The sequence below is a fragment of the Oncorhynchus nerka genome, linkage group LG17, assembly GCF_034236695.1.
Source record: "Oncorhynchus nerka isolate Pitt River linkage group LG17, Oner_Uvic_2.0, whole genome shotgun sequence".
NCBI classification, from domain to species: domain Eukaryota; kingdom Metazoa; phylum Chordata; class Actinopteri; order Salmoniformes; family Salmonidae; genus Oncorhynchus; species Oncorhynchus nerka.
The window spans coordinates 14,904,879-14,927,547 of NC_088412.1; the positions used below are offsets into that span (position 1 = coordinate 14,904,879).

The following is a 22,669-nucleotide window of genomic DNA, read 5'->3' on the forward strand; positions in this document are numbered from 1 at the left end:
CAACTTGAACCCTGAGTGGTCATCCTCCCCAACTTGAACCCTGAGTGGTCATCCTCCCCAACTTGAACCCTGAGTGGTCATCCTCCCCAACTTGAACCCTGAGTGGTCATCCTCCCCAACTTGAACCCTGAGTGGTCATCCTCCCCAACTTGAACCCTGAGTGGTCATCCTCCTCAACTTGAACCCTGAGTGGTCATGCTCCCCAACTTGAACCCTGAGTGGTCATCCTCCTCAAATGTAACCCTGAGTGGACATCCTCCCCAACTTGAACCCTGAGTGGTCATCCTCCCCAACTTGAACCCTGAGTGGTCATCCTCCCCAACTTGAACCCTGAGTGGTCATCCTCCTCAAATGTAACCCTGAGTGGACATCCTCCCCAACTTGAACCCTGAGTGGTCATGCTCCCCAACTTGAACCCTGAGTGGTCATGCTCCCCAACTTGAACCCTGAGTGGTCATGCTCCTCAAATGTAACCCTGAGTGGTCATCCTCCTCAAATGTAACCCTGAGTGGTCATCCTCCTCAAATGTAACCCTGAGTGGTCATCCTCCTCAAATGTAACCCTGAGTGGTCATGCTCCCCAACTTGAACCCTGAGTGGTCATGCTCCCCAACTTGAACCCTGGAGTGGTCATCCTCCCCAACTTGAACCCTGAGTGGACATCCAAAAAGGAACAGGGAAAAACAAAAACCTGAATCTTCCTCAAATGTCAGAAAAAATGAATACAAAACTGAACCAAAAAGTTATCCTCATTCAATTACAAATCATTCAGAACCATAGATAGGTCCTGGAACCTGAGAGGACGGAACTGCTTTCGCCATTAGTCTGGAGTACTACATGTATGTATTATCCTACAGGAGTATATTATGGTATAGGAGTAGTTCATGTTTGTGTGTATTCTTTTGAAGGAGTACTCCAGTCATTCAGATGTGTGTGTATCACCCTATAGGAGAACTCCAGTCATTCAGATGTGTGTGTGTGTATCACCCTATAGGAGAACTCCAGTCATTCAGATGTGTGTGTGTGTATCACCCTATAGGAGAACTCCAGTCATTCAGATGTGTGTGTGTATCACCCTATAGGAGAACTCCAGTCATTCAGATGTGTGTGTGTATCACCCTATAGGAGAACTCCAGTCATTCAGATGTGTGTGTGTATCACCCTATAGGAGAACTCCAGTCATTCAGATGTGTGTGTGTATCACCCTATAGGAGAACTCCAGTCATTCAGATGTGTGTGTGTGTATCACCCTATAGGAGAACTCCAGTCATTCAGATGTGTGTGTATCACCCTATAGGAGAACTCCAGTCATTCAGATGTGTGTGTGTGTATCACCCTATAGGAGAACTCCAGTCATTCAGATGTGTGTGTATCACCCTATAGGAGAACTCCAGTCATTCAGATGTGTGTGTGTATCACCCTATAGGAGAACTCCAGTCATTCAGATGTGTGTGTGTATCACCCTATAGGAGAACTCCAGTCATTCAGATGTGTGTGTGTATCACCCTATAGGAGAACTCCAGTCATTCAGATGTGTGTGTGTATCACCCTATAGGAGAACTCCAGTCATTCAGATGTGTGTGTGTATCACCCTATAGGAGAACTCCAGTCATTCAGATGTGTGTGTGTATCACCCTATAGGAGAACTTCAGTCATTCAGATGTGTGTGTGTATCACCCTATAGGAGAACCCCAGTCATTCAGATGTGTGTGTGTGTATCACCCTATAGGAGAACTCCAGTCATTCAGATGTGTGTGTGTATCACCCTATAGGAGAACTCCAGTCATTCAGATGTGTGTGTGTATCACCCTATAGGAGAACTCCAGTCATTCAGATGTGTGTGTGTATCACCCTATAGGAGAACTCCAGTCATTCAGATGTGTGTGTGTGTATCACCCTATAGGAGAACTCCAGTCATTCAGATGTGTGTGTGTATCACCCTATAGGAGAACTCCAGTCATTCAGATGTGCGTGTGTATCACCCTATAGGAGAACTCCAGTCATTCAGATGTGTGTGTGTATCACCCTATAGGAGAACTCCAGTCATTCAGATGTGTGTGTGTATCACCCTATAGGAGAACTCCAGTCATTCAGATGTGTGTGTGTATCACCCTATAGGAGAACTCCAGTCATTCAGATGTGTGTGTGTATCACCCTATAGGAGTACTCCAGTGAGCGGTTGAAGAAGACCAATGAGTTGCTGCGGGGAATCAAGCTGCTGAAGCTGTACGCCTGGGAACACATATTCTGTCACAGTGTGGAGGAGACCAGGGGCAAGGAGCTCACCAGTCTGCAGACCTTTGCCCTATATACGTCCATATCTAGTAGGTTACCTTACCTCAAATACACAGAGCTCTACACCATCCATATCTAGTAGGTTACCTTACCTCAAATACACAGAGCTCTACACCGTCCATATCTAGTAGGTTACCTTACCTCAAATACACAGAGCTGTACACCATCCATATCTAGTAGGTTACGTTACCTACCTCTACAGGTTCATATCTAGTAGGTTACCTTACCTCAAATACACAGAGCTCTACACCATCCATATCTAGTAGGTTACCTTACAACAAATACACAGAGCTGTACACCATCCATATCTAGTAGGTTACATTACCTACCTCTACAGATCCATATCTAGTAGGTTACGTTACCTACCTTTACAGATCCATATCTAGTAGGTTACCTTACCTACCTCTACAGATCCATATCTAGTAGGTTACCTTACCTACCTCTACAGATCCATATCTAGTAGGTTACCTTACCTCAAATACACAGAGCTCTACACCATCCATATCTAGTAGGTTACCTTACCTCAAATACACAGAGCTCTACACCGTCCATATCTAGTAGGTTACCTTACCTCAAATACACAGAGCTGTACACCATCCATATCTAGTAGGTTACGTTACCTACCTCTACAGGTCCATATCTAGTAGGTTACCTTACCTCAAATACACAGAGCTCTACACCATCCATATCTAGTAGGTTACCTTACCTCAAATACACAGAGCTGTACACCATCCATATCTAGTAGGTTACATTACCTGGAGGTCATAAGGTGAATGCACCAATTTGTAAGTCGCTCTGGATAAGAGCGTCTGCTAAATGACTTAAATGTAAATGTAATTACCTACCTCTACAGATCCATATCTAGTAGGTTACGTTACCTACCTCTACAGATCCATATCTAGTAGGTTACCTTACCTACCTCTACAGATCCATATCTAGTAGGTTACCTTACCTCAAATACACAGAGCTCTACACCATCCATATCTAGTAGTTTCATGTAATTAACTCTTTAATTCTTAGCCTTCTAAGTCATCTTGTCGGTTCCTCCAGGATTTTGCAATTCTGCAATCAGATTTGTTTTTGCAGTATTTTTTATTTATTTTACCTTTATTTAACGAGGCAAGTCAGTTAAAACCAGTTAAAGCGAGGCGTCCCTCTCAGGGTCCGCCCCCCCCCCCCCCCCCCCCCCCGTGCAAAAATATTCTTAGAAATATTTAACCTCCACACATTAACAAGTCCAATACCTCAAATGAAAGATAAACACCTTGTTCATCTACCCAGCATGTCAGATTTTTTAAATGTTTTACGGCGAAAACACAGCACATATTTATATTAGACCACCACTGAAACAAAGACAAGAGGTAGCCATTTTGTCCCAGAAAATATAAAATTATAAAAGCAGGATTAAAAAATAAATCATTGACTAACCTTTTGAAAATCTTCATCAGATGACAGTCACAGTACATTTATGTTTTGTTCAATAATATGCATTTTATATCCATAAATCACGGTTTACATTGACGCCATGTTCATAAAATTATCAAAAATGTCCGGAGAAATTATGGAAAGCTACGCCAGATAACAGAAATACTCATCATAAACTTGGACTAAAGATACATATTTTACATATAGTTAGAAAGATACACTGGTTCTTAATGCAACCGCTGTGTCACATTTGTTTTTAACGTTACAGAATTAGTTGACTATGCAATAACCTGAGACGGCGCTCAGACGTAAGCAATATTTCTCCGCTATGTTGGAGTCAACAGAAATACAAAATTACAACATAAATATTCCCTTACCTTTGATGGTCTTCGATCAGAATGTAGTGGAAGGAGTCATACTTACCCAATACATTGTTTTATTTCAGTTCGTGTGTCCTTATAGTAGCATCTGCTACCACTTTCAGCTGAAATGCACCCAAAATGACTTCTGGTCCCGAACAGTTGCACATCAAAACTTCAAAATTACATATTATATGTCGACTAAACTGGTCAAACTAAGTGCAGAATCAAGCTTTAGGATGTTATAAACGTACAAAACAATTCTCAATTCAACCGGACAATCGTACTTCTTCTCAGGCAAGCTGGAACAGAGGAAGGTCTGTGTCCAATTCGCACATGTATTTTCTCGCGACACCCACTCTTTTGCCCCCAAAGGGTCAAAGCTCACGGGATTTGCACAATTAAACGCTCTACTGAATGAGGACATCTAGTGGGAAGACATAGAAAGTGTCTCCAGATCCATAGCTGGTTGGGAAGGGTGGGGGCAATGACGTCAAAGTTGCCCCAACTTTCAGGATTCCAAAACTAGTTTGGGAGATCGCTATACTTACGGTTTTAGAAGCTTTAGAGTGTTTTCTATCCAATAATAATTATTATATGCATATATTAGCAATTTTGGACAGATTTTTTTTCAGTTTACTATGGGCATGCAATTCATCCAAAGGGGGCAGTATTATGCCTAGCCTTAACAAGTTTTAAGAACAAATTATTATTTTCAATGACGGCCTAGAAACAGAGGGTTTTCAGGGGAAGAACGACAGATTTGTACCTTGTCAGCTCAGGGATTCGATTTTGCAACCTTTCAGTTACTAGTCCAACGCTCTAACCTCTAGGCTACCTGCTGCCCCAATTATTATCCAGTGGTTTGCAAATTTAACCAATCACCACATAAAACAGTCGTATCACAGCAATATTAATTACATTACACTGTCTTACCACCGCAGTACAAAAGGAGGGCTCACAACGTTAACCAATCACCACATAAAACAGTCGTATCACAGCAATATTAATGCATTACACTGTCTGACCACCGCAGTACAAAAGGAGGGCTCACAACTTTAACCTTAACTTAACTTTAACTTCCACCCTTTTACTGCATGAAATGGTTCAATGTGTGTGTGCCTCTTCCATTGCTGATGCTCTTAGCTTAGTCCTAGCCACTGAATGGCTTACAGCTGAGTCCCTGGAGAAAAACACAGCGAGGAAGACACGAGCTGAGATCCTGGAGAAAGACACAGCGAGGAAGACACGAGCTGAGATCCTGGAGAAAGACACAGCGAGGAAGACACGAGCTGAGATCCTGGAGAAAGACACAGCGAGGAAGACACGAGCTGAGATCCTGGAGAAAGACACAGCGAGGAAGACGAGCTGAGATCCTGGAGAAAGACACAGCGAGGAAGACACGAGCTGAGATCCTGGAGAAAGACACAGCGAGGAAGACACTAGCTGAGATCCTGGAGAAAGACACAGCGAGGAAGACACGAGCTGAGATCCTGGAGAAAGACACAGCGAGGAAGACACGAGCTGAGATCCCGGAGAAAGACACAGCGAGGAAGACACGAGCTGAGATCCCGGAGAAAGACACAGCGAGGAAGACACGAGCTGAGATCCTGGAGAAAGACACAGCGAGGAAGACACGAGATGAGATCCTGGAGAAAGACACAGCGAGGAAGACACGAGCTGAGATCCTGGAGAAAGACACAGCGAGGAAGACACGAGCTGAGATCCTGGAGAAAGACACAGCGAGGAAGACACGAGCTGAGATCCTGTCTGTAGAGAGAGAGACTGAGATCCTGGATCCTGTCTGTAGAGAGAGAGACTGAGATCCTGGAGAAAGACACTGTCTGTAGAGAGAGAGAGCCTGTGAGAGGGATGACTGGAACAAACTGTATGTACAGTATCTGAACCATACTGTCACGTATCTAATGTTGCCTATGTGTCTCCTCGTTCTCAGTATTCATGAACGCAGCCATCCCTATCGCAGCTGTCCTGACCGTGAGTATTCATTCCAGTCATAAATGCCTATTCATATCTCATAGATGCCCTTCATAATACTGTTTACAGCCTAGCCCAAATATCTGTCCTCCCTCACATTATAATATACTACTGTCTACAGCCTAGCCCAAATATCTGTCCTCCCTCACATTGTAATATACTACTGTCTACAGCCTAGCCCAAATATCTGTCCTCCCTCACATTATAATATACTACTTTCTACAGCCTAGCCCAAATATCTGTCCTCCCTCACATTGTAATATACTACTGTCTACAGCCTAGCCCAAATATCTGTCCTCCCTCACATTATAATATACTACTGTCTACAGCCTAGCCCAAATATCTGTCCTCCCTCACATTGTAATATACTACTTTCTACAGCCTAGCCCAAATATCTGTCCTCCCTCACATTGTAATATACTACTTTCTACAGCCTAGCCCAAATATCTGTCCTCCCTCACATTGTAATATACTACTTTCTACAGCCTAGCCCAAATATCTGTCCTCCCTCACTTTATTCACCATAGAACAGCATGTTTTCACCTCAATTCCCCCTCTAAAAATATTTCTCAGTGGATGGGCAATCCCTTTTCCCCAGTAAAGGGCACAGATCAGACCAGACTAGAATGGTATCACTCATAATCCAATCAGTCTGGCATGTTGCCACTATAAAGGATGGCCAGTGACATTTCCCAGGGACACCGTAGAGGTTTGTGACATGGCATGCCACTGTAAATCCCAGTTATATTTATGGTAGCTGGAGCCGTTAAGGCAGTTATTGGTGTGGTGACAAATCCAGTATGGCAGACAGATAGGCAGGCAGGTAGGCAGGCAGGCAAACAGACAGGGATAGAGAACACAAGGAGAGGTCCTTGAATGAGTGAAATGTATTTTGGAAAGAGACAGTGATTGGTTTATCCCTCACCCTTTGGAACACAAATGAAATAGAGATAGAGGACAAACTGATGTCCTTCTGGATGAGCGATGTGGGTTTTGGAGACAGCGATTTGCTTATCATTGTTTAGCCCTAAAATTCTCAAGTTAATCACAAACTAAATGAACGGTAAAAACATTTGCAGAAATCAGTTAAGTGCTTTGAGGGATATTTATTATTTCAGGACCAAATCCTGTACTGTAAGATGCGAGCACAGCTCCGACCACAGCACACATCTACCATTGACATCAATGCATGTTTATGTAAAGGTTTGTGTTGCTAACTTGAATTTGATTCCAGATTCAGACCTCACCCACAATATACTGTATATGCTGGTTATTGGAGTGATTATGAATATTTTTTCTCTCTCCTCTCGTCATCTCCCTCTAGACGTTTGTGGTCCATGTGCACATCTCTGAGGAGGCTGACCTGTCCCCTGCTGTAGCCTTTGCCTCCTTGTCCCTGTTCCACATCCTGGTCACTCCTCTCTTCCTGCTCTCCAGTGTGGTACGGTCCACGGTCAAGGCCCTTGTCAGGTGAGCTGGGTATCATGGACACCAGATGTGGGGTAACTATAGTTTTATCTATGCTTTGTTTAAAGAAATTATTTTCCCAGGGGAACAAATAGTTACTTTCGAGGTGACTAGAACTATTTTAATACAGATCCCAAAAATGACTACTTTTTAAAATTTATTTTTTATTTCACCTTTATTTAACCATGTAGGCTAGTTGAGAACAAGTTATCATTTACAACTGCGACCTGGCCAAGATAAAGCAAAGCAAAGCAGTGCGACACAAACAACAGAGTTACACATGGAATAAACAAGCGTACAATAAATAGCACAATAGAAAAAAAGAATGTCTATATACAGTGTGTGCAAATGGCGTGAGGAGGTAGGCAATAAATAGGCCATAGTAGCGAAGTAATTACAATTTAGCAGATTAACACTGGAGTGATAAATGAGCAGATGATGTGCAAGTAGAGATACTGGTGTGCAAAAGAGCAGAACAGTAAATAAAAACAATATGGGGATGAGGTAGGTAGATTGGGTTGGCTATTTACAGATGGACTATGTACAGCTGCAGCGATCGGTTAGCTGCTCAGATAGCTGATGTTTAAAGTTAGTGAAGGAAATATGATATACAGATTCCAAAAGATGACTCCTTTTTTACAGTAAACTTCCAGAAGACGTCTTAAGGTATTAAGCCTTGGTTTTATGCATGTCAACATCAGAAGCCTCCTCCCTAAGTTTGTTTTACTCACTGCTTTAGCACACTCTGCTAACCCTGATGTCCTTGCCGTGTCTGAATCCTGGCTCAGGAAGGCCACCAAAAATTCAGAGATTTCCATACCCAACTATAACATCTTCCGTCAAGATAGAACTGCCAAAGGGGGCGGAGTTGCAGTCTACTGCAGAGATAGCCTGCAAAGTAATGTCATACTTTCCAGGTCCATACCCAAACAGTTCGAACTACTAATTTTGAAAATTACTCTCTCCAGAAATAAGTCTCTCACTGTTGCCGCCTGCTACCGACCACCCTCAGCTCCCAGCTGTGCCCTGGACACCATTTGTGAATTGATCGCCCCCCATCTAGCTTCAGAGTTTGTTCTGTTAGGTGACCTAAACTGGGATATGCTTAACACCCCGGCAGTCCTACAATGTAAGCTAGATGCCCTCAATCTCACTCAAATCATCAAGGAACCCACCAGGTACAACCCTAACTCTGTAAACAAGGGCACCCTCATAGACGTCATCCTGACCAACTGGCCCTCCAAATACACCTCCGCTGTCTTCAACCAGGATCTCAGCGATCACTGCCTCATTGCCTGTATCCGCCACGGAGCCGCAGTCAAACGACCACCCCTCATCACTGTCAAACGCTCCCTAAAACACTTCTGTGAGCAGGCCTTTCTAATCGACCTGGCCCGGGTATCCTGGAAGGACAATGACCTCATCCCGTCCGTTGAGGATGCCTGGTCATTCTTTAAAAGTAACTTCCTCACCATTTTAGATAAGCATGCTCCGTTCAAAAAATGCAGAACCAAGAACAGATACAGCCCTTGGTTCACTCCAGACCTGACTGCCCTCGACCAGCACAAAAACATCCTGTGGCGGACTGCAATAGCATCGAATAGCCCCCGTGATATGCAACTGTTCAGGGAAGTCAGGAACCAATACACGCAGTCAGTCAGGAAAGCTAAGGCTCCAACTCCAAAAAGTTCTGGGACACTGTGAAGTCCATGGAGAACAAGAGCACCTCCTCCCAGCTGCCCACTGCACTGAGGCTAGGTAACACGGTCTCCACCGATAAATCCATGATTATCGAAAGCTTCAATAAGCACTTCTCAACGGCTGGCCATGCCTTCCGCCTGGCTACTCCAACCTCGGCCAACAGCTCCGCCCCCCCCGCAGCTCCTCGCCCAAGCCTCTCCAGGTTCTCCTTTACCCAAATCCAGATAGCAGATGTTCTGAAAGAGCTGCAAAACCTAGACCCGTACAAATCAGCTGGGCTTGACAATCTGGACCCTCTATTTCTGAAACTATCTGCCGCCATTGTCGCAACCCCTATTACCAGCCTGTTCAACCTCTCTTTCATATCGTCTGAGATCCCCAAGGATTGGAAAGCTGCCGCAGTCATCCCCCTCTTCAAAGGGGAGACACCCTGGACCCAAACTGCTATAGACCTATATCCATCCTGCCCTGCCTATCTAAGGTCTTCGAAAGCCAAGTCAACAAACAGGTCACTGACCATCTCGAATCCCACCGTACCTTCTCCGCTGTGCAATCTGGTTTCCGAGCCGGTCACGGGTGCACCTCAGCCACGCTCAAGGTACTAAACGATATCATAACCGCCATCGATAAAAGACAGTACTGTGCAGCCGTCTTCATCGACCTCGCCAAGGCTTTCGACTCTGTCAATCACCATATTCTTATCGGCAGACTCAATAGCCTCGGTTTTTCGGATGACTGCCTTGCCTGGTTCACCAATTACTTTGCAGACAGAGTTCAGTGTGTCAAATCGGAGGGCATGCTGTCCGGTCCTCTGGCAGTCTCTATGGGGGTGCCACAGGGTTCAATTCTCGGGCCGACTCTTTTCTCTGTATATATCAATGATGTTGCTCTTGCTGCGGGCGATTCCCTGATCCACCTCTACGCAGACGACACCATTCTATATACTTTCGGCCCGTCATTGGACACTGTGCTATCTAACCTCCAAACGAGCTTCAATGCCATACAGCACTCCTTCCGTGGCCTCCAACTGCTCTTAAACGCTAGTAAAACCAAATGCATGCTTTTCAACCGATCGCTGCCTGCACCCGCATGCCCGACTAGCATCACCACCCTGGATGGTTCCGACCTTGAATATGTGGACATCTATAAGTACCTAGGTGTCTGGCTAGACTGCAAACTCTCCTTCCAGACTCACATCAAATATCTCCAATCGAAAATCAAATCAAGAGTCGGCTTTCTATTCCGCAACAAAGCCTCCTTCACTCACGCCGCCAAGCTCACCCTAGTAAAACTGACTATCCTACCGATCCTCGACTTCGGCGATGTCATCTACAAAATGGCTTCCAACACTCTACTCAGCAAACTGGATGCAGTCTATCACAGTGCCATCCGTTTTGTCACCAAAGCACCTTATACCACCCACCACTGCGACTTGTATGCTCTAGTCGGCTGGCCCTCGCTACATATTCGTCGCCAGACCCACTGGCTCCAGGTCATCTACAAGTCCATGCTAGGTAAAGCTCCGCCTTATCTCAGTTCACTGGTCACGATGGCAACACCCATCCGTAGCACGCGCTCCAGCAGGTGTATCTCACTGATCATCCCTAAAGCCAACACCTCATTTGGCCGCCTTTCGTTCCAGTACTCTGCCTGTGATACTCTCCTACTAGATACTCTGCCTGCTGCCTGTGACTGGAACGAACTGCAAAAATCGCTGAAGTTGGAGACTTTTATCTCCCTCACCAACTTCAAACATCAGCTATCCGAGCAGCTAACCGATCGCTGCAGCTGTACATAGTCTATTGGTAAATAGCCCACCCATTTTCACCTACCTCATTCCCATACTGTTTTTATACTGTTTTTTTTATTTATTTACTTTTCTGCTCTTTTGCACACCAATATCTCTACCTGTACATGACCATCTGATCATTTATCACTCCAGTGTTAATCTGCAAAATTGTATTATTCGCCTACCTCCTCATGCCTTTTGCACACATTGTATATAGAGTGCCCATTTTTTTTCTACTGTGTTATTGTTAATTGTTTACTCAATGTGTAACTCTGTGTTGTCTGTTCACACTGCTATGCTTTATCTTGGCCAGGTCGCAGTTGCAAATGAGAACTTGTTCTCAACTAGCCTACCTGGTTAAATAAAGGTGAAATAAAAAAATAAAAAAATAAATTAGAAATACATAAAAACACAATAATATTGAAGTAAAGACCCTTGCCAACTGACATAAAAATAATTTAAATACAGATCCCAGAAAATGACTACTTTTTAAAGATATTTAAATACAGATCCCAAAAATGACTACTTTTTTAAACTGTTTAAATACAGATCCCCAGAAATTACAATTTAAAAAAAATATTTAAATGCAGATCCCCAAAAATGACTTTTTAAAACAATTTAAATACAGATCCCAAAGATCTGAGAAAGCAACTACTTTTTTAAAAACTATTTGAATATAGATCTCAGGAGGTGACTACTTTTGGATTGGCTGCCTTCAACTAATGGCAGGGCTGTATCTGGAACTGCATGTTGCAGATAGAAATAGAATGAATAAAGAACACACAATCCCCTATAGTATTCCAAGCAATCTGACAGCCATATTTGATCTACACAATACATTTCTATCTGAACATTTTGTAAATGTCCATTCTCCTGAATGTCCATTGCCCCATGTGTACATAATCAACTCAAATCAATTAACCAATGATATTTTGTGGAGATAAGTTTAAATAAGTTGTTACCCTCAACTACTGTAGGACTCAACATGCCACTGAAAAGGTTAAAAGCTGCAATTCATTTTATAATATGTGAAAATACAGTTCAAAGCCATTTGCAAACATTGCAAACAGCAAGTTGGATGCTTGGCAAAAGCAACGTCAAACCTCTTTGTTCATCTGAGGGGAAGTGTTATTGTTTCAAACACACACTATACTATCTTTAAAGGGATAGATTACTCAGAATACAAACTAACATTATGATCCACCTACATTGGTTGTAGTTGATTCAAGAAGGCAGTTTTGTGATATTTAGTTTCCCTTTGACAATTCAAATACATATTTTGTTTCTTTTAGCAATTCTCAGTAACACTTGATATTAAACTGTTCTTGTTCCTGTGTAATAAAACTGTAATTAAATAAAGGTTAAGGTTAAATAAATAAATAATTAAAAATAATAATAATTTGGAGCCTGTTGTTACATTGCATTTTAATTTCATAGCAATAAGCTGAGAGGTTTTGTAACTACAGTACACAAGAGGAATAGTGACTCTTCCTTATTCCACTTATGTAATAACTCCCTTACTAAGCAATTATAAAGCCATTTCCAAGGCCTTATGTTACAACAATGTTGCTGTATAATAATCACAAAGTTACTAAACATATATAAGAATTTGATGTCACTGTATTACTTTGTCTCACTCATGATGAACATTTTTGTCATTTTGAAGCTGCAAAAGTCTTCTCTGATGTTGAGGTGATTCCATGTCCCTCACATATTTAATACTTTCAAATATTATTATTTTTCTGAGACCTGTATTTGAACATCAAAGAAAATAATTGCCTTGTAGTTTAAACTCTGGTATTTTCAAATAAACTACAAAATACAACCATTTTCTGCCCAGGTCTGATGGACACACACACACAGTCGCATGCACACATGCACACACAGCTCTGTTTTTGTGAATTTTCAGAACATTTTGGGGTGTACAAATGTATTCCCATTAAAAATAATATTTTCCCTAACCCTAACCTTAACCCAAACCCTAACCCTAACCTTAAACCTAACCCTTAAGCCTAAAATAGCATTTGTGACCGACCGCCTTGATTCGGTCTTATGTAGCAAAATTTGAAATGGGTATTTTTTACATTGGATAAAAGCAGAGACACAGAGCTACAAAATGGTACATCATACACTTTATTTGAGGAACAATGAGAAAGTAATTCTGCTTTGAAAGTTGATCAACTTGTAACCTCACTTTTGAGACAATGGCCTTTGAATGTGTTGGTACCTACTGGAGAGCTTTACTTTGTCTATACCCATTCAGCATTGTTCACACCCTCTTAAGCTTTAGCCCCACCCATCTCTTTAAAACTTCTTCGGGATAGGGGGCAGCATTTTCACTTTTGGATAAATAGCGTGCCCAAATTCAACTTCCTGCTACTCATCCCCAGAATATAAGATATGCATAGTATTAGTAGATTTGTATAGAAAACACTCTGAAGTTTCTAAAACTGTTTGAATCATGTCTGTGAGTATAACAGAACTTATGTAGCAGCCAATACCCAGAGGACAAACCATTCAGATTTATTTTTTGAGGTTGCTGTCTATTCACTGATTTTTCATTGGGAAACCAGATTTCTAAGCGACTTGTTTGCAGGTCCTACCGCTTCCACTGGATGTCACCAGTCTTTAGAAAATGGTTGAGGTTATTCCTTTGTGCAATGAAGAAGTACGGCCATCTTGAACAAGTGTCACGTCATGTGTACTGTTTGATAGTTGCGCAAGACCAGAAAGCATGATTGAGTTTGTTGTCTTCCTGTATTGAACACAGATCATCCCTTACTTCAATTTGATCGATTATTTACATTTAAAAATACGTAAAGTTGTATTACAAAAGTAGTTTGAAATGTTTTGGCAATGTTTACAGGTAACTTTCGAGATATTTTGTGGATCAAACGGGCCAAATAAATGAACATTTTGGATATATATGGACGGAATTAATCGAACAAAAGGACCATTTGTGATGTTTATGGGACATATTGTTGTGCCAACAAAAGAAGCTCGTCAAAGGTAAGGCATGATTATTATTTTATTTCTGTGTTTTGTGTCGCGTCTGCAGAGTTGAAATATGCTACTCTCTCATTGTTTACTGTTGTGCTATCATCAGATAATAGCATCTTATGCTTTTGCCGAAAAGCCTTTTTGAAATCTGACATGTTGCCTGGATTCACAACGAGTGTAGCTTTAATTTGGTATCTTACATGTGTGATTTAATGAAAGTTTGATTTTTATAGTATTTTATTTGAATTTGGCGCTCTGCATTTTCCCTGGCTATTGGCCAGGTGGGACGCTAGGGTCCCGCCTATCCCAGAGAGGTTTTAAGGGTTGATCCGAGTGTTGTCCAAACAGCAGCAGTCAAGCACCAAAGCAACCTGGCTAATGTTAGCTAGCTTGCTAGCTACTTCCAGACACAAAAAGAACAGAACAGGGCTCCGGGCAGCCGAGCGGAAATGGAGGAAAACTCGCCTCCCTGCGGACCTGGCATCCTTTCACTCCCTCCTCTCTACATTTTCCTCTTCTGTCGCTGCTGCTAAAGCCACTTTCTACCACTCTAAATTCCAAGCATCTGCCTCTAACCCTAGGAAGCTCTTTGCCACCTTCTCCTCCCTCCTGAATGCCCCTCCCCCTCCCCCCCCTCCTCCCTCTCTGCAGATGACTTCGTCAACCATTTTGAAAAGAAGGTCGACGACATCCGATCCTCGTTTGCTAAGTCAAACGACACCGCTGGTTCTGCTCACACTGCCCTACCCTGTGCTCTGACCCCTTTCTCCCCTCTCTCTCCAGATGAAATCTCGCGTCTTGTGACGGCCGGCCGCCCAACAACCTGCCCGCTTGACCCTATCCCCTCCTCTCTTCTCCAGACCATTTCCGGAGACCTTCTCCCTTACCTCGCTCATCAACTCATCCCTGACCGCTGGCTACGTCCCTTCCGTCTTCAAGAGAGCGAGAGTTGCACCCCTTCTGAAAAACCTACACTCTATCCCTCCGATGTCAACAACTACAGACCAGTATCCCTTCTTTCGTTTCTCTCCAAAACCCTTGAACGTGCCGTCCTTGGCCAGCTCTCCCGCTATCTCTCTCAGAATGACCTTCTTGATCCAAATCAGTCAGGTTTCAAGACTAGTCATTCAAATGAGACTGCTCTTCTCTGTATCACGGAGGCGCTCCGCACTGCTAAAGCTAACTCTCTCTCCTCTGCTCTCATCCTTCTAGACCTATCGGCTGCCTTCGATACTGTGAACCATCAGATCCTCCTCTCCACCCTCTCCGAGTTGGGCATCTCCGGCGCGGCCCACGCTTGGATTGCGTCCTACCTGACAGGTCACTCCTACCAGGTGGCGTGGCGAGAATCCGTCTCCTCACCACGTGCTCTCACCACTGGTGTCCCCCAGGGCTCTGTTCTAGGCCCTCTCCTATTCTCGCTATACACCAAGTCACTTGGCTCTGTCATAACCTCACATGGTCTCTCCTATCATTGCTATGCAGACGACACACAATTAATCTTCTCCTTTCCCCCTTCTGATGACCAGGTGGCGAATCGCATCTCTGCATGTCTGGCAGACATATCAGTGTGGATGACGGATCACCACCTCAAGCTGAACCTCGGCAAGACGGAGCTGCTCTTCCTCCCGGGGAAGGACTGCCCGTTCCATGATCTCGCCATCACGGTTGACAACTCCACTGTGTCCTCCTCCCAGAGCGCTAAGAACCTTGGCGTGATCCTGGACAACACCCTGTCGTTCTCAACTAACATCAAGGCGGTGGCCCGTTCCTGTAGGTTCATGCTCTACAACATCCGCAGAGTACGACCCTGCCTCACACAGGAAGCGGCGCAGGTCCTAATCCAGGCACTTGTCATCTCCCGTCTGGATTACTGCAACTCGCTGTTGGCTGGGCTCCCTGCCTGTGCCATTAAACCCCTACAACTCATCCAGAACGCCGCAGCCCGTCTGGTGTTCAACCTTCCCAAGTTCTCTCACGTCACCCCGCTCCTCCGCTCTCTCCACTGGCTTCCAGTTGAAGCTCGCATCCGCTACAAGACCATGGTGCTTGCCTACGGAGCTGTGAGGGGAACGGCACCTCAGTACCTCCAGGCTCTGATCAGGCCCTACACCCAAACAAGGGCACTGCGTTCATCCACCTCTGGCCTGCTCACCTCCCTACCACTGAGGAAGTACAGTTCCCGCTCAGCCCAGTCAAAACTGTTCTCTGCTCTGGCCCCCCAATGGTGGAACAAACTCCCTCACGACGCCAGGACAGCGGAGTCAATCACCACCTTCCGGAGACACCTGAAACCCCACCTCTTTAAGGAATAACTAGGATAGGATAAAGTAATCCTTCTCACCCCCCCCCCCTTAAAAGATTTAGATGCACTATTGTAAAGTGGCTGCTCCACTGGATGTCATAAGGTGAATGCACCAATTTGTAAGTCGCTCTGGATAAGAGCGTCTGCTAAATGACTTAAATGTAAATGTAAATGACAGAACAGCTCACTGGAAATTTTACTCACCTTAGCAGAGCTGGTTAGGCTGTTTTTATGTTATCAGAGCGATGGTGACTGCAACTGTGCTGCTGGCAACAATTTATGCTTTTTTGGCCAATGTTTACGGACACCGGCCATATTCAACTGGTATTGAGCGTTCGTAAAATTTGTCAACTATGTCTATCAACAGTTGTCAACATTCTATTGAAATTGTTACTTGCATAGTGGAGTATTTTGTTAAGACATGAGGCTAGCTAGCTAGCTAAACAATGAACCATAATCCCAACTCATGATGTTACTACCGTGCATGAATTTTCAGGTAGCTAACCAACCAGGTTCAATGTTAGCTAGCTAACATTAGGCAATAACTAGCAATGCAAATGGCTCTGCGATACAAATAATAAGATCATACACATAACATTAGCTAGCTAGCCAGCTGGCTAACATTAGCTAGCTAGCTAACAGCACACTTCAACTTGAAATTAAATGAAAACAACTTTGTCAAAATAAGAAACGTGTAATATCTGAAAATGTAGCTAGCTAGACTATCTTACCCATATACATAATGGATGGATGCTTCTCTCTGTCACAGATGCCATGTTTGCCCTTAGTTTGAAGATCTAATCCGGAGACGGGTGTTTTCTCCATCTCCTTAGCTATCATAGTCTAATTCCACTGATTTCAAAACTCTGTCCTCCAGAAAGTGGAGAGCAACACTTATGCAGCTCCACTATCACCGGCATCTAGGTCATCAGGCTGCTGATTATCCCGCACACCTGTCACCATTTATTTTTTTAAATATTCACTCCCTGTACTTGCTTCCCAAATCTCAGTGCACTCATTACAGCGTTAGACAGGATTACCTAAAAAATACCAACCAGCTAAAATAGACAGAAGCGTGCTATATGGCAGACCTATCCGAACTCATCTCTTGGCATGTCCAGCCCACTCATTATCTCAGCCAATCATGGCTAGCGGAAAGGTTGCTGCCTTTTTCTGTGGCTTAACCAACTAGGCTCATAATTGTATTCATATTTACAGATTGCATACATGTTTGTTATTAAAGGCAAATGAAAAAAATGCATTTTGATTTAAAAAAAAGTTTACGTTCAAATGTCTCTCTTGTAAAGTAGTGACCCGCGACATATGCCTAGTGTCCTGAAACGAGTCACATTTTAGCAAATTCAGGACATGAAAAAAGTCCTGACTTTTCACATTTTTTCTTGTTGTCAGGACATTGAGGTCCTGATAAGGACACACACACACACACACACATACACACACACACACACACACACACACACACACACACACACACACACACACACACACACACACACACACACACACACACAGATGAATTGAACTGAGTAGCGGTGTTCAATTAAGTTGAGATAAGGTGAATTTACATCAAATCTACCAGAATAATGTTTTTAACTGGGTTGAAACTAAACTGAAGGCAGAGTGAATCAATCTAGATTTTTTTTCCGACAGTGCCTCAGTCGTCAGTAAAACACCAGTCCGTTTCCCTCAGTAACATTGACTTCTACACTGGTGATTAGTTTAACTGCTGTAATTTGTTGTCTTGTCATAGAGCTACCCTTCACCATGTTTCTTTTCCTCACAGACCATTAGCCATCCTGTCATACAGTTCTAAAGACTGCTTGGAGCATCTTACATTACCCTCTGCACTGAGTATAGGAAGAGTGGGCGTGTTTGGCCATACCAATCACTGTATCGTTGTCATGCCCTGACCGTAGAGATCTTTTTATTCTCTATGTTTGGTTGGTCAGGGTGTGACTCGGGTGGGAAACTCTATGTTCTGTGTTTCTATGTTATGGCCGGGTATGGTTCTCAATCAGGGACAGCTGTCTATCATTGTCTCTGATTAGGAATCATACTTAGGCAGCCTTTTTTTCTTTTGTATTTTGTGGGTAGTTGTCTTTGTTTAGTGGCCTGTATAGCCCTAGTAAGCTTCACGTTCGTTTTTGTTGTTTCTTGTTTTGTTGGCGACATTTAAAATAAAGACAAATGTACGCTCACCATGCTGCACCTTGGTCCGGTCATTTCCACGACGACGGCGATCGTGACAGAACTACCCACCACAAACGGACCAGGCGCGTGGCCGGGAGGAGCAGACAGAGTGGACATGGAAAGACATTCTGGAAGGAAAGGGATCCTGGATGTGGGAGGAGATCCTGGCTGGAAAGGATCGCCTGCCGTGGAAGCAGTGAGGATGGCGGACGCAGCTAGTCAAGGGGACCAGTGTTACATAGGGTCAAGGCTGGCAAGGAAGACCGGGAAGACTTAGTCTAAGACTTAGACTTACTCCCCAAGCTCCCAGTAGGGAGCGTGGTACTGGTCAGGCACCGTGTTATGCGGTAAAGCGCGTGCACAGCCCGGTGCGCTCCGCATTGGACGGGCTAGAGTGGGCATCCAGCCAGGACAGATGGTGCCGGCTCAGCGCACCTGGCCTCCAGTGCGTCTCTTCGGCCCAGGATATCCTGCGCCGACTCTGTGCACTGTGTCTCCGGTGCGTCTGCACAGCCCAGTGCATCCTGTGCCAGCTCCCCGCATTTGCCGGGCGAAAGTAACCATCCAGCCAGGACGGGTTGTGCAGGCTCTACGCTTGAGACCTCCAGTGCGCCTCCACGGCCCATTGTATCCGGTGCCTGCTCCACGCACCAGGCTTCCAGTGCATCTCCCCAGTCCGGTGAGACCTGTTCTGGTTCCACGTACCAGGACCCAAGCATGTCTCCCCAGCCTGGTAAGCCCTGTGGCAGCTCCACGCACCAGGCTTCCAGTACATCTCCTCAGTCCGGTGAGACCTGTTCTGGCTCCACGTAGGAAGCCTCCAGTGATGATCCATGGCCCGGAGCCTCCAGTGATGATCCATGGCCCGGAGCCTCCAGTGATGATCCATGGCCCGGAACCTCCAGTGATGATCCATGGCCCGGAACCTCCAGTGATGATCCATGGCCCGGAACCTCCAGTGATGATCCATGGCACGAAGCCTCCAGTGATGATCCATGGCACGAAGCCTGTAGCGTTGATCCACTGTCCGGAGCCTGCAGCGAGGGTCCCCAGTCTTTGGCCTGCAGCGACGGTCCCCAGTCCGGAGCCTGCAGCGAGGGTCCCCAGTCTTTGGCCTGCAGCGACGGTCCCCAGTCCGGGGCCTGCAGCGAGGGTCCCCAGTCTTTGGCCTGCAGCGACGGTCCCCAGTCCGGGGCCTGCGGCGACGGTCCCCAGTCCGGGGCCTGCGGCCTGCGGCGACGGTCCCCAGTCCGGGGCCTGCGGCGATGGTCCCCAGTCCGGGGCCTGCGGCGATGGTCCCCAGTCCGGGGCCTGCGGCGAGGGTCCCCAGTCCTGGGCCTGCTGATAGGGTTTCACGTTCGTTTTTGTTATTTCTTGTTTTGTTGGCGACATTTAAAATAAAGACAAACGTACGCTCACCATGCTGCACCTTGGTGCAGTCATTTCCACGACGAAGGCGATCGTGACACTCATCAGTCAAACACACAAGCAATCACCCATCTTGTTATTCCCTCTCAAATATTTTTTGTTTATTTGATCGGACAGAGAGCTAGAAAAGATGACCTGAGCAAGAAAAGATGACCTGAAGTTGGAGCAGGTAGATGACAATGATAAGATGGCTGATTCTAATGCTTTCATTTGACCTGAAGTTGGAGCAGGTAGAGGACGGTGATAAGATGGCTGATTCTAATGCTTTCATTTGACCTGAAGTTGGAGCAGGTAGAGGACGGTGATAAGATGGCTGATTCTAATGCTTTCATTTGACCTGAAGTTGGAGCAGGTAGAGGACGGTGATAAGATGGCTGATTCTAATGCTTTCATTTGACCTGAAGTTGGAGCAGGTAGATGATGGTGATAAGATGGCTGATTCTAATGCTTTCATTTGACCTGAAGTTGGAGCAGGTAGATGATGGTGATAAGATGGCTGATTCTAATGCTTTCATTTGACCTGAAGTTGGAGCAGGTAGATGATGGTGATAAGATGGCTGATTCTAATGCTTTCATTTGACCTGAAGTTGGAGCAGGTAGAGGACGGTGATAAGATGGCTGATTCTAATGCTTTCATTTGACCTGAAGTTGGAGCAGGTAGATGATGGTGATAAGATGGCTGATTCTAATGCTTTCATTTGACCTGAAGTTGGAGCAGGTAGATGACGGTGATAAGATGGCTGATTCTAAATGCTTTCATTTGACCTGAAGTTGGAGCAGGTAGATGATGGTGATAAGATGGCTGATTCTAATGCTTTCATTTGACCTGAAGTTGGAGCAGGTAGATGACAATGATAAGATGGCTGATTCTAATGCTTTCATTTGACCTGAAGTTGGAGCAGGTAGAGGACGGTGATAAGATGGCTGATTCTAATGCTTTCATTTGACCTGAAGTTGGAGCAGGTAGAGGACGGTGATAAGATGGCTGATTCTAATGCTTTCATTTGACCTGAAGTTGGAGCAGGTAGATGATGGTGATAAGATGGCTGATTCTAGTTTGGCCCAGAAAAGGCACATATAAAAACAGAATACTTTATAACTGTTGACTTAAACCAATCATCTTTTCACTCCTCCGTCATGTTTGCTTTCTTCTCTCAGATGTACAGTCCAATGAGACTTTCCTGGCACTTTTCCTTTGAAAACCCTCTTGCTGTGTTGTTTCCTATCCCATCTCCAAAACACTAACTTTTCCTTATTGTAACTCACTCTGGAGAACAGCATCTGCTAATACTAGAATGTGGAAATATGAAATGTGTCGTTCGTGTCCCCCTGTAACCCTAACCATGTAACCTTAACCCCTGTTTCCTCATAGTGCCCAGAAGCTGAGTGAGTTCTTCAGTAGTGATGAGATTGGAGATGAGCAGGAGCCAAATGCTACCATGCCCACGGGCCCTAGCAACCACAATACCATTCCCTCCGGCCCCAGAAACCACAACAACAAGTACCAGGCAGTGGTGAGGACCCAGCTATCACATAATGTTCTGAGAACGTTATGTTTCTTAGAGCTTGTTGAGAGCGTAGTTGTCCTATGGTGATTTAGCATACAAACGTCCTAAAACTTTCTGCGAATGGTACAGGATAGTTGCTTGGTTTTGGAACATTCTCAGAACATTTAAGTAACTTTAACAGAATGTTTTGTAAAAGTTGAAACATGGTTACATTTATACTGAACAAAAAATATAAACACAACATGTAAAGCTTCCCATATTTCATGACCTGAAATAAAAGATTCCAGAAATGTTCCATAAGCACAAAAATCTTATTACTCTCAAATGTTGTGCACAAATTTGTTTTCATCCCTGTTAGTGAGCATTTCTCTTTTTCCAAGATAATCCATCCACCTGGCAGGTATGGCATATCAAGAAGCTGATTAACTAACATGATCATTACAAAGGTGCACCTTGTGCTGGGGACAAAAAAAAGGCCACTCTACAATGACAGATGTCTCAAGTTTTGAAGGAGTGTGCAATTGGCATGCAGAGTGCAGGAATGTTCACCCGAGCTGTTGCCAGAGAATTTAATGTTAATTTCTATACCATAAGCTGCTCTCCAAAGTCGTTTTAGAGAATTCGGCAGTACGTCTAACCGGCCTCAATCGCAGACCATGTGTAACCAAGCCTTCCAGGACCTCTTCATCTGCGGGATCATCTGAGACCAGCCACCCAGATAGCTGAACAAACTGTGTGTTTGCTCAACCAAATCATTTTTGCAAAAACTGTCATTAACAGTCTCAGGAAAGAGATTTAACGATGCTCTTACAAAGGTTCTTACGATGAACTTAGGCTTAAGATGCTTTTGGGAAACTGGGACCTGTTCTCTATCCATGGAATTAGTCAATTGCGCCACCAGGATGGAGCTAGCATGCCATGTTTTCCACATATTTAATTGAATTTAATTTTAGTCTATTCAAACAGACCCAATTTCAAAGGAAACAAACAATCATTAAGATCATGTGTTGTCAATTAATGGGCGCGTTAAATCTCTGAGCTGTTTGCCAAAACCATCGTTATTAACGTTGCACTTGAAAACTGCCATAATCTAATGCCTGTCTCAGACCACTTGTAGAACAGCTAAGTGCGTCGTTAGATGCTTTTTTTGCCCTCTCGCATTTCTTTATACACAGAAGATCTCTGCT

General features: G+C 44.4%; 1 protein-coding gene across 3 annotated transcripts in view; it reads left to right on the forward strand.

Annotated features, from left to right (window-relative positions):
- LOC115144802 (ATP-binding cassette sub-family C member 8-like) overlaps positions 1–22,669 on the forward strand; it is a 165,653-nt gene that overhangs the window by 56,460 nt on the left and 86,524 nt on the right. For all 3 annotated transcript variants that reach the window (XM_065002992.1, XM_065002993.1, XM_065002994.1), the window contains exons 10-13: positions 2,161–2,323; positions 6,033–6,073; positions 7,398–7,543; positions 21,347–21,488. In XM_065002992.1, coding sequence (XP_064859064.1) covers positions 2,161–2,323; positions 6,033–6,073; positions 7,398–7,543; positions 21,347–21,488 — 492 coding nt within the window. The remainder of the gene's footprint in view (positions 1–2,160; positions 2,324–6,032; positions 6,074–7,397; positions 7,544–21,346; positions 21,489–22,669) is intronic.